The sequence below is a fragment of the Meles meles genome, chromosome 19 (assembly GCF_922984935.1).
Source record: "Meles meles chromosome 19, mMelMel3.1 paternal haplotype, whole genome shotgun sequence".
Taxonomy (NCBI): Eukaryota; Metazoa; Chordata; class Mammalia; order Carnivora; family Mustelidae; genus Meles; species Meles meles.
The window spans coordinates 47558240-47570099 of NC_060084.1; the positions used below are offsets into that span (position 1 = coordinate 47558240).

An 11860-nucleotide genomic window follows, 5' to 3' on the forward strand; every position below is an offset into this window, starting at 1 on the left:
AAAGAAACCCCCAACCTCCATTTTGATGTGAACTCCACCCATTTTTAAATGTTGGTAACCACCATTATTAAAAAACCTCCGTAACTCTGTGGAGCCCAAACACACTCCTGCCAGTCAGATGGTGGCTGTGGACAGCCAGGCTGCCATTTCTGGAATGTGGCTTAACGGTGAAGGACATACACCATACCGTATGTCCATACACCATACCGTACCCCATCGTCTGGAGTCAAACCTGGGCTCTGTGTCTTACTGGCTGTGTGACCAACCTATAGTGAGTAAGTCAACCTCCCTGGGCCAGAACCACTGTAAAATGATTGTGATGAGAGCCCCTATGACTCTAAGGGTTATGACAATGACTCAGACATGGAACAACAGCCCAAATTGATAGAACGGGCTGCAAGGCCTGGCCCTCTGCCTCTCCCTGACTTTTTGCCTTCCCACCAGTCTGCCCCTGCCTTCGTCAGCAACAGCCTCATGCCCTAAGTGTTGTTCCATAAATATCCCAAGTAGGGCCCCACCTCAGGGCCTTTGCACTCACTGCCCCTGAAGACAGGACACACACACACACACACACACACACACACACACACACAGTCCCCCCACCCCATTTTCCTCCACAGCACTTCTAATGTCCTCTACATTTTACATATTTTACTCTACGATCTAAGTATCTGTCTTCTCCGTTATAAGAGGAGTTTCCACAAAAGCAGGGATTCTTGTTCCTCATGTGCACTGCTCTACTCTCAGCTCCCAGAAAAGTGCCGGTATCTCGCAGGTGCTCAATACATCACTGTTGAATGAATGAATAAATAAATAACAGCCCTACCTCATAAGGATCCGACGTGATTGTCCATATTAAGCGCTTTAGCCCAGGGCCTGGTCCACCGTGAGCGCTGATTTAATGATGGTCATTACGGTAATTCAGGTTCTATTCTTGAAGGTTCTTAGTTGCCAAGCTTCTATGAGTTAACACACGTAAAGCGCCTTAGAACAGGGCTTGGCACACAGTAAATGCTCAGTAAATGGTAGCTATCATTATAATTAGGCTTCTATTTTCAAAGGAGCTTTGGTGCCAAACTATTATGAATTAGTACTTCCCATCTCCAAGCAAGAGCCAAGTTCCAACAAAGCTCTAACATGCTGGTTCTCTGCTCCTCTCTGCCCTCATCCCTCCAGCTCTGCGCTCTCTGACACCCGCTCTCTGACACCGGGCAGGCTCCGGCCTCCTCCCGCCTGGACCTCACATCCCCTCTTCCCCTCTAAGTGCACAGCTCCAGCTCCCTCCCCTCCGTCTCCGCTCAGGTCCCTGTCACCTCCTCAGGGAGGGCTTCGCTACTGAAAATGGCACTTCCATCCTTCCAGCACTGTTCTCCCTCCTCTGCTTTATTCTTCTCCACAGCATCTACCCCCATCCAGCATACGCTCCATCTTGCTTGTTTCCTGTCTGTCCTACCCACCCCACTGCAAGCTCCACGAGGACAAGGGTTTTATTTCATTCGCGGGTATATTCCCAATGTGCAGCACGGAGCAGGGGTTCGGAAGATGATTCCTAACTGAATTAATGGATCACGGTCCCTACCTCACAGAGTTATTCTAAGGACCTGATGATCTCATGCAAATAAAATGCAGCACTCTCTAAGTGCTGGGGAAATGGCAGCTGTAATTATAATTAAGGTTCTATTTTTGTCAGTTCCTAGATACACAACTTCCATGAGTCAATATATATAAAGCTCTTGGACCGGCACTTGGCACCCGAGAAGCATAGCTCTGATTCTAATTAACGTCCTCTTTGTGAAGGTTCTCAGGCAGGGGCAGAGAACATTAGCTGTCCTCCACCATCCTCCATGAACCATTCTCTGCTTCCTGGGCATTGGCTAGACCGCCTTTCCCAGAGTCCCCTGCATGGAGCTGTGGCCGTGCGACTCACTTCTCGGCAGAGGGGCGTCAATGGGGGCAGTATGTGCCCCCTTGGGGTTGGGGCTCGTAAGACATCGCATATAGCTCACCTTTCTCTTCCACCAGCAGGACCCAGGCGGTGGCCACTCAGTTGGCTAAGGGATGGCCTGGGTCCTGGAATCACTGCATGGAGAAGAGTTGCCCCCAACCTGAAACACCCACCCTGGACTCTGATGTGGGCGCCAAAACCTCTGTGGCATTGAGCCTGCATATCACGGGGTCTCTGCGTAAATTCGTGGAAACCACACAGGACATAAGCACTCAGGAAACGTTGAAAGTCTTGGTGACGATGAGGTTAAGGTTCCCCCAGGAAGGAGCGCCACGGTGGGGGGAGATAAACGCCCAGGCCCAGGCCTCACACACTCGAGTGTCTACACACACACACACACACACACACACCCCAAACACGCTGGACTGACACACAGAATTTGGCTTTTATTCTGGCTTTCACACATCTACCACTAAGACGACACAGACTGGCGGTACCCCCGTCCCCCATGACCACTGTGATCACCCCCGGTTTCCTCAGCCCCCTCCTCCCACCCCGCCCCTCTTGCCAAGCTCCCTGGGGGGGGATCCCTGCCTACACCTCGCCCCGGGCATGCAGCATGAAGTGCCCATGCAGCTCCCCGAGGTTGTCGAAGGAGTCCTCACACTCCGTGCAGTGGTAGGTGCCCTCCTCATCCTCGTCCTCATCCTCCTCCTCCTCCCTCCCAGCTGGTCGGCCCTCCCCAGCCCGAGGCGGCTCCTCCTCTTCCTCCCCAAGGGCCCTGCCTTCAGGGGCTGGAGCTTCCTGGGGGGCTGTAGCAGGGCAGCAGAGCCGGCAAGGCGGGGTGCCCGGTGGGGCCTCCCCCAGGGGTGAGCGGCCACAGAGCTGGCAGGGCTGGGCTGGGGGGCCTGGGGGCTGGGCTGCACGGGGGGCCCGGCGGGATGGGCCCCCCCGGCCGCCCCCCAGGCGCTGCTTCACCTTGTAGCCGGGGTCATATTCAGGATCATCAGTGGCCTCCTCCTCCTCCTCCTCCTCATCTTCTTCCTCTTCGGAGTCCGGCTCTGAGAGAGTGTATTCAGAGTCAGAGGAATGCTCAGGGCCTGTAGGGGGATGGACAGAGGGGAGAGACAGAGGCATCTGAGGACGTGGGCACTGCCCCTGCCCTGAGCCTCATTCCGACTCGCCGCAGCCTGGAGCAGGAAGCCTGCACACAGCCCTGCTCTTCCCCACAAGTGAATCCCAGTCACATGGAACACGACCTGGGACGCGGTAGGTGCTCAGTGTCTAAGCAAACGGATGTCCTGCAAGAACTGCATCTTAGGGGTTTAATAAGGACAAAGCAGCAGTAATAAAAACAGTAACAATAACAGTGTTCCTTGCTATTTTAAGAGCCCTGTTCTTGGGGCACCTGGGTGGCTCCATCAGTTAAGTGTCGGGCTCTTGATCTCGGCTCAGGTCTTGATCTCAGCTCAGGTCTTGATCTCAGCTCAGGTCTTGATCTCAGGGTCATGGGATTGAGCCCTGCACCACCAGGGTCTGCACTCAGGAGCCTGCTTGAGATTTTCTCTTTTCCTTTCGCTCCTCCCCCGCCAGTATGCACGCATGCGTGCTCTCTCTCACATAAATAAATCTAGGGCGCCTGGGTGGCTCAGATGTTTGGGCATCTGCCTTCAGCTCAGGTCATGATCCCAGAGCCCTGGGATTGAGTCCCGCATCGGGCTCCCTGCTCAGTTGTGTCTGCTCCTCCCTCTGTCCCTCCCAGCCCCCGCACTCCCCCCTGCCCCCCGTCTCTGTCTCCTTCTCTCTCGCTCTCTTTTTCTCTCAAATAAATAAAATAAAATTTTATTTATTTTTTAAAAAGATTTATTTGACAGAAATCACAAGTAGGCAGAGGGGCAGGCAGAGAGAAATGGGGAAGCAGGCTCCCTGCTGAGCAGAGCCCCTCCACCCCATGTGGGGCTTGATCCCAGGACCCTGGGAATCATGACCTGAGCTGAAGGCAGATGCTTAACCGACTAAGCCACCCGGGCGCCCTACTAAAATACTTGTTAAGTACAAATATATTACTGTGATTTCATGGGCATGCAGGACATGTTTAGGACAAGTGTTGGGTATAGAAACGAAAACAATCTGCAGTTGATGACAGGAAAGGGTGTCCTTAGCAGTCATTTATGGGGGGGGGCACACACAGAGCACTGGTCAGGGAGGAGGGAGACTCCCCTACAGTGGCAGCGACGTGGGAAATACTGCAGGCGCCTGTCAAAAGCATCCCCTAGGATTGCCACAGCCTTGTCCCGTGTCCATCCTGGCCCCTCTTCTTCAATGTCCTCCAGCAACCCAGAGGGGTCCTGTGATAACTCAGCCAACAACACTGGGCTCCTCATGCACCTGTCACAGGGTCTTTGAGACCATTTTCACAGACGGATAAGGCTTGCTCCCTCCCGTTGCCAAGGGTCACCTTCTCAGAGACACCATCAGCACTCTGTCTGATTGGCAACCCTTCCCCAGAACTCCCTATGCCCCTGACTCTGTTTTTCTCCTCAATTTCCTGTACCCAACATCGACTTGTGGTTATTGCCTATCCCTAAAGCAGGGACTTGGGTTCATTGCTGCGCCTCTAGCATCTAGAACACCTTCTTTGTGCCTGGCATTCAATATAGCAAACTTTTTCTGAGGATTTCATATCAGTTCTCTCTGCTGGGATTGTCTCACCCTGGTTTTCCCCATCATTCTTTAGGACCCAGTAGGAAGCCTCTCTCCTTGGTGAGGTTGTCCCAGATCTCCTCATTCTAGGCAGCCACTCACTGTGGTTGTCCACTGTGGTTTCCCCTCTGGTTGTCCTCACCCTGAGCCCACAGGACCATGACCTTCTGTGTCCCCATCCTCTCCCACCAGACCTGCTCTGACTCACTGCTGGCTCCCTGGCACCCCCAGGGCATAAGAGTAGGTGCTAAGTGTTGGCTCTCTCTCTGCCTGTTCCTGCCTCTGTCCTGCTGTCTCTCTGCCATTTAACACATGTTTCCTAAGGACTTGCTGTGGGCTGCTCCCCCCACCTGGAAGGCTGCCTCCACGCTATCTACCTGGCGAGCTCCTACTCATCCTTCAGGCCCCAGGACAAGGTCTGTCCCCTATGACGGTAGCTCCCGCTGGCCTGGCTTCTCCCCTGGTGACTGTCCTAGAGGCTACAGCCATCTGGGCCCCAGTACGTCTCCCCTGTCAGACTAGGACTCCCTTGAGGGCAGGTCTGACTCATCTTGGGATCCACAACACTGCCCAGCCCGGACATCTGGGTGAGTGCACAAGGGTGCCCCGAGGCCCTGATCTCCCTCCTCCCTTCAGGCCTTTGCTTCTGCTCTTCCCCCCAGCTGGTGACCTTTTCTTCTCTACTAGCAAACTCCTGCTCCTCTTTAAGGTCCCAGCTCATACATCACCTCCTCTGTGAGGCTCTCCCTGACTCCTCAGGCGGTTACTGTCTCTCTCTCCCCTGGGAACCCTCTGTCCCTGCCCCGCCCCCCAAGCCCCAACACATTCTTTTTTAAAGATTTTATTTATTTGTCAGAGAGAGAAAGAGAGCGAGCGAGCGAGCACAGGCAGACAGAGTGGCAAGCAGAGTCAGAGGGAGAAGCAGGCTCCCTGCCAAGCAAGGAGCCTGATGTGGGACTCGATACCAGGACGCTGGGATCATGACCTGAGCCGAAGGCAGCTGCTTAACCAACTGAGCCACCCAAGCGTCCCACCCCAACACATTCTGACCACCTGCGTAGTGACCTGGAGACGGGGGACTCCTGGAAGGCAGGCCCTGGGACATCTCCATGTCCCAGCAGTGCTAAGTCCCCAGTCAGTCTCAGCGGACGTTTGCTGAATGGCTGCAACGTTTGCTGAATGGCTGCAACGCAGAGGAAACCCCTCTGGCCTTGGGAGGGCCCCACCCCCAAGGCCCCACCCCTCTCTCTCCTCCCACCTGACTTCACACCACCTGCCGTCTAGGGCCTTCAAGGCCCACTATGACTTCACGCAGTTGGCCTGGGAAAGGCAATCAGGTCGTTGTCCATGGCAACCATGTCTTTCATGTCCACTATGATTTTAAGGACCACAAGCCCTTTTGCACCTACCATGCCTTCTCCACCTACAAGATCTTCAAAGCCCGGCATGTCTCCAGCATCTGCTGAACCCTCAATGTCCAAAGTACCTCCCAAGCCTCCTGCCTCCTTGAAGCCCACCAAATCGGCAATGCCCAATAGCTCCTCGGTGTCCACTAAGCCATCAACGGCCCCCAACTCAGTCACAAGCCCAAGCAGTTCCAAGTCTACCAAGTGGGCAAGTACAAAGACAGCCCCTTCTAAACAGCCCAGCAGCAAGCCCCAAGTCCACAGCAGGGCAAGAACGCCCAGCAAGGCCAGCACTGACACCAGGGGCAGCAAAGCCAGCAAGGCCAGTGGGGTAAGACGCCACCAAAGGAGGGGCACTCACAGCCGGGGCCGAACTCCTGGCAGAAAGGGAGGCCACAGCTCTAAGAGGTCACTCAGCAGGGCCAGTACTATGACCAGGATGAGAACTCATGGTGCCACACCAGGTATGTCCAACAGGGTGAGAACTCCTACTTCCCAGAAAAAACAGAGTGGGGGCAAGAGTTCCAGCCGGCCTAGAAACAACAACCGGGAAAGAAGTAAGAGCCAGCCTAAAAATATGAGCAGAGAGAAGAGTTACAGCCCACCAAGAGCCTCAGGCATGGGGAAGAGTTCCGGGCGGGCTATAACCCCAAGTAGGGCAAAGAGTTACAGCCCCACTAGAACTCCCTTCAAGGAGAAAGGTTACAGCCAGTCTCCATCATCATCAAGGAGGGTGAGAAGTTATAGTGAGATGATCACCCCTAGTAGGGAATGGAGTTACAGCCCAACTGAAGTATCCAGCAAGGTCAAGAGTTACAACCAGGATAGTGTACCCAGCAGGACCCAGAGTCATAGCCGGTCTAGTACCCCTAGCAGGGCCCAAAGCCACAGCTGGTCCAGCACCCCCAGTAGGACCCAAAGTCACAGCTGGTCTAGAATGCCCAGAAGAGCAAGAAGTCGAAGTCAGAAGAGAGCCCACAGTAGGATGAGAAGTCACAGTTTGAAGAGAAATCACAGTAGGGCAAGAAGTCGTACCCGGAAAGGAACTCCCAATCAGATGAGAAAACAGAGTCAATCCAGAACCCACAGCAAGGGAAAATATTATAACCAATCTGGAACTCCCAGAAGGGAAAGAAGTCACAGCCAGTCTAGAAGCCCCAGCAAGAAGCAAGATCACAGACGATCTAGAACACCCGGCAAGGAGAGAGGTCACGGACAATGTAGAAGCCCCAGCAAGGAGAGAGATCACAGACGATCTAGAACACCCAGCAAGGAGAGAGGTCACAGACAATATAGAAGCCCCAGCAAGGACAGAGATCACAGACGATCTAGAACACCCAGCAAGGAGAGAGGTCACGGACAATGTAGAAGTCCCAGCAAGGAGAGAGATCACAGACGATCTAGAATACCCAGCAAGGAGAGAGGTCGAGGACAATCTAGAAGCCCCAGCAAGGAGAGAGACCACAGGCGATCTAGAACGCCCAGCAAGGAGAGAGGTCAAGGACAATCTAGAAGCCCCAGCAAGGAGAGAGACCACAGGCAATCTAGAACGCCCAGCAAGGAGAGAGGTCAAGGACAATCTAGAAGTCCCAGCAAGGAGAGAGACCACAGGCAATCTAGAACGCCCAGCAAGGAGAGAAGTCAAGGACAATCTAGAAGCCCCAGCAAGGAGAGAGATCACAGGCGATCTAGAACACCCAGCAAGGAGCGAGGTCATGGACAATGCAGAAGTCCCAGAAAGGAGAGAGGTCGAGGACAATCTAGAACACCCAGCAAGGAGAGAGGTCAAGGACAATCTAGAAGCCCCAGCAAGGAGAGAGACCACAGGCGATCTAGAACGCCCAGCAAGGAGAGAGGTCAAGGACAATCTAGAAGCCCCAGCAAAGAGAGAGACCACAGGCAATCTAGAACGCCCAGCAAGGAGAGAAGTCAAGGACAATCTAGAAGCCCCAGCAAGGAGAGAGACCACAGGCGATCTAGAAGCCCCAGTAAAGAGAGAGACCACAGGCGATCTAGAATGCCCAGCAAGGAGAGAGGTCAAGGACAATCTAGAAGCCCCAGCAAGGAGAGAGACCACAGGCGATCTAGAACACCCAGCAAGGAGAGAGACCACAGGCGATCTAGAACGCCCAGCAAGGAGAGAGACCATAGGCGATCTAGAAGCCCCAGCAAGGAGAGAGGTGGCAGACGATCTAGAACCCCCAGCGAGGAGAGAGAGCATAGCCGATCTGGAACCTCCAGCAAAGAAACAGAGCACAGCCTATCTAGAACCTCCAGCAAAGAAACAGAGCACAGCCTAACCAGAATCCCCAGAAAAGAGAGAGATCACAGCCGACCCAGAACCCCTAGAAAACAAAGAGGTCATAGTCGATGCAGAACCTTTGGAAAAGAGAGAGATCACAACCAATCCAGAACATTCAGAAAAGAAAGAAATCAGAGGCGATCTGGAACCCCCCGAGAGGAGAAAGATCACAACCTATCTAGAACCTCCAGCAAAAGAGGTCACAGCCAATCTCGAACTTCCAGTGAGGAGAGAGAGCGCAGCCGATCTCAAACCCCCAGTGAAGAGAGAGACCACAGCCGATCTAGAACCCTCAATAAGGAGAGCAATCCTAGTCAATCTACAGCCCCCAGAAGTCTCAGCCAGAAGGATTCCACCAGCAGGGCGCACAGTCCCAGCCAGAACGGAACACCTAGGAAGACAAGGAGACAGCCCCACTCTAGATTTCTCAGTGGAGCCCCAATTTCAATCCAGGATGATACTCAAGGCAATGCCACCATCTCTAAGGGTGCCTCACCTGGAGAGAGGTCCTCATCGTCTTCTTCCAAGCTGGCATAGCCCCCAGTCTCAGCTGGCTCACGGGTCTCTGTCATGGCCAGGGGAGGGAACAGGAGACAGGAGCAGAGCAGCAGCTAGGCAGCGTCCCTCCCCAGCCAGCTCTTCACAGTCACACCTGGGTCAAAAGTTCTCCAATGCAGGATGTTGGCAGGTAGAGTGGGATGCTGCACGGGGCAACAAAAGGCCTGTGGTGACTCAATAAATTTTTACATAGCATCTGCCTCCCCAGACCCAGCTGTATGCTCTGTGCTGAGGGAAAGGAAAAGATCACTCCAGCTCTTCTATAGATCTTACTTTCCCCATCTGGGCAACAAAGCTCTTAGTGGCGTGGGGAAAAGTAATATCCCAATATTTAGCAGCAGGTATCAGTATGGGCACCAATCAGAACTGAGTGGATCATGGTGGATCATGGTCCTATGCCAGGAATTCACCCTTTAGCTGCTGGTTTGTGAGAAACTCTGGTACTAGGGGAGGGTCCAAAGCAGCAGCTGTGGGGAGGGGATTCCTTGATATAGTGGTGATCTATCAGTCAGTCTAGAAGGACTTCCATATTTAAATGAGGGGTATGACAGCACTAGTTTGTGTCACCACTAGTCCTATCCCTTGGCAAGGTAGTGTCTCAGTCTAAACCCCAAATCTGCCATATTCTAGCTATGTAGCTTTAAGCAAAGGACTTAACTTCGCCATCCTGTTTCCTTCTCAATACAAAAGGGCTCCCAGGGCTTAACCCACGTAGTCCTTATAACTAAGTTGAGAGATTATCACCTCCTTTGTACATGAGGAAACTGAGGCATAGAGAGAATTAACAAGTAGTTCAAGGTCACACCAACTAGTTGGTGGGTGAACTAGGATTTGGTGTTACCCTACCTCTAATAAAATGAACCCTAGACTGAAAAAACTTTCTGAAGATTCAGTGGGCTCATTCAATATAAGCTGCCGGTATGTGGCAGGTACTCCATCCACAGTGGCTGTTAATGCTCCCACCCGTAATCCTTTCTATTAACCCCAGCCCTTCCAGACTTCTTACCTCTCCCAGTGCTCACCAGGACTTTTCACATCTGTGGGTCTTAGCAAATCCTATTATTGCTGTCTGGAATGTCCTCCTTTCCCCTTGTCTGCCTGGAGAACTCCTACTCGCTCTCCAAAGCCCAGCTCAAACACAAGAACCTCTGTACTTCTTTGAGCCCAAATACCACTGCTACCTCTGCCAAGAAGCCTTCTCTTTCCTCTCTCTCTTCACCAATACCTCCCTACACACACACACACACACACACACACACACACACACACACGGCAATTCTTTTGTCTCCAATTGCACTCCTTGGCAGTAAAGAGCCAGGAAGAGCAAGTTAGTCAAAGGGGTAGCAGCTACACCTCTTTATACCGAGACTTGTACTGGGGTACACAATGGTGGAAAACACCCAATCCCTTCAAAGCCTGGAAGTCAAATTTAATGCTGGGAACTAAAATTTAAAAAAAAAAAAAAAAAAAAAGTGAAGCCTAGAGGAGGCTGGGCATGGGGGCAGAAGGAGGGGGAAGCTGGTAGCAATGGCAGGGGAGCTTTCTAAAGACACATGGGTCTGAAAAAAAAAAAAAAAAAGACACCTGAATCTGGGCTTTAAGAACAAGGAGATTCATAATTGTTAGAGGAGAGTTGTCATAATACCCTATTGCTTGCAGAGTCCCATCTAATTTGGGATGTCTACTTTATGCCAGGATAAGTTTGCCAGATTTAGTAAATGTAAAACAGATCATGCCTGGTTAAATTTTAATTTCAGATAAACAGAAAATTATTTAATATACATAGGTTCCATGCAATGTTTGGGGTAAATATTTCTAAAAGTTTATTTACCTGAAACTCAAATTTAACCGGACATTCTATATGTTACCTGGCAACCACAAACTAGAGACAATCAGGACTTCCCACGAGACTACCAGGAGACATCGCTCACCAATCCAGCCTACCTTCCCTCAAACCCACATCACACAAGGACCTTCCATAGTATTCCAGATATCAAGTGGAGACACTCTTTGGTGCACAAATCCCATTCCCACAACGACTATGGGGGCCATACTGGCTTCCACAACTTAAAGGGACATATATGAGGCTCCCTCACTACCACAAGGAAAACACTGCCTAGGCCCCACCAAATCTAGACCCTACAGCAACCAACTCCCAAGATGCCCTGCGTGAACATAACAGGCACTCGTTCCTACAACGCTAAGGCAAGGAGGCCAGAGCAAAACCTTACGCTGGACTATAAGGACCGGTCCCCACCATGCCCTGTGGCAATCCGTCCCAGGATGCCTCGGGCCTATAATGACCACCTTCCAATGTGTTCTGCGTCGAAGCATTCTGAGCTTCCAGGATGCTCAGCGGGAGGTGTATGACAAAAGGGACTGGTTCCCCACAAGGAGTTAGGATAATGCTTCCCAGAATGCACTAGGCCCATAACGACTAGCGGACCGCCTCCCACAATGCCTTAGGGCGAAGCGTCCCGTTTCCCCAGGATGCCTCAGGACTGCACGGAGCCCCGTTGGGGGAGAAAAGGGAGCCTAGGTCTCGCTCTCCGGCGACCACGGGCCAAGACGGCTGCCTGCTCGCCCCGGTGACGGGAGCCGTCACTCCCATCATGCAGCGGTGCCGTAGCGCCCGCTTCCCAGCATGCCCCGCGCACCCCTATCCCGGACACTCACCGGCGCTAGCTGCCCCCGCTCTGGCTCGGCGGCGGCGGCTGCACGCCTGGGCTCTGCGCCTGCGCTGCAAGTCGGGTAGGAGGGAGTGCAAAGCGGCGTGAAGAGCCTAGGGCGCTTGCGCGGCGAGATGGACCATTCCCGTCGCACAGTGGGAAGAGGGGCTCTTGGAGTCGGGCCATCGACGAGGCCCGCGCAGGGTGTTGCGGGCTTTGCCCCTAGCTGTCCGGGTTTACTTGGTACAGTCCGCGGCCAAACGGAACAAGAAACTGC

The 11860-nt window shown here is 53.0% G+C and overlaps 1 protein-coding gene across 1 annotated transcript; it reads right to left on the minus strand.

Moving 5' to 3' along the window:
• Window positions 1-2357: 2357 nt before the first annotated feature.
• On the minus strand, window positions 2358-11860 carry ZNF428 (zinc finger protein 428). The gene is made up of 3 exons (XM_045988400.1): window positions 11591-11860; window positions 8853-9057; window positions 2358-3045 (listed from the first exon to the last, which is right to left on the minus strand). The coding sequence occupies exons 2-3, from the start codon at window positions 8926-8928 to the stop codon at window positions 2540-2542; spliced, it is 582 nt and encodes a 193-aa protein (XP_045844356.1). The 5' UTR covers window positions 8929-9057; window positions 11591-11860; the 3' UTR covers window positions 2358-2539.

What these genes read in the sequence shown, in the direction of transcription:
- ZNF428 (XM_045988400.1), bottom strand. Translation starts at nt 8,928, where the DNA reads ATGACAGAGACCCGTGAGCCAGCTGAGACTGGGGGCTATGCCAGCTTG. An exon ending in CGATGAGGACCTCTCTCCAG is followed by an intron (nt 3,046 to 8,852) that starts GTGAGGCACCCT and finishes ATCCCCCTACAG; the next exon opens with GCCCTGAGCATTCCTCTGAC.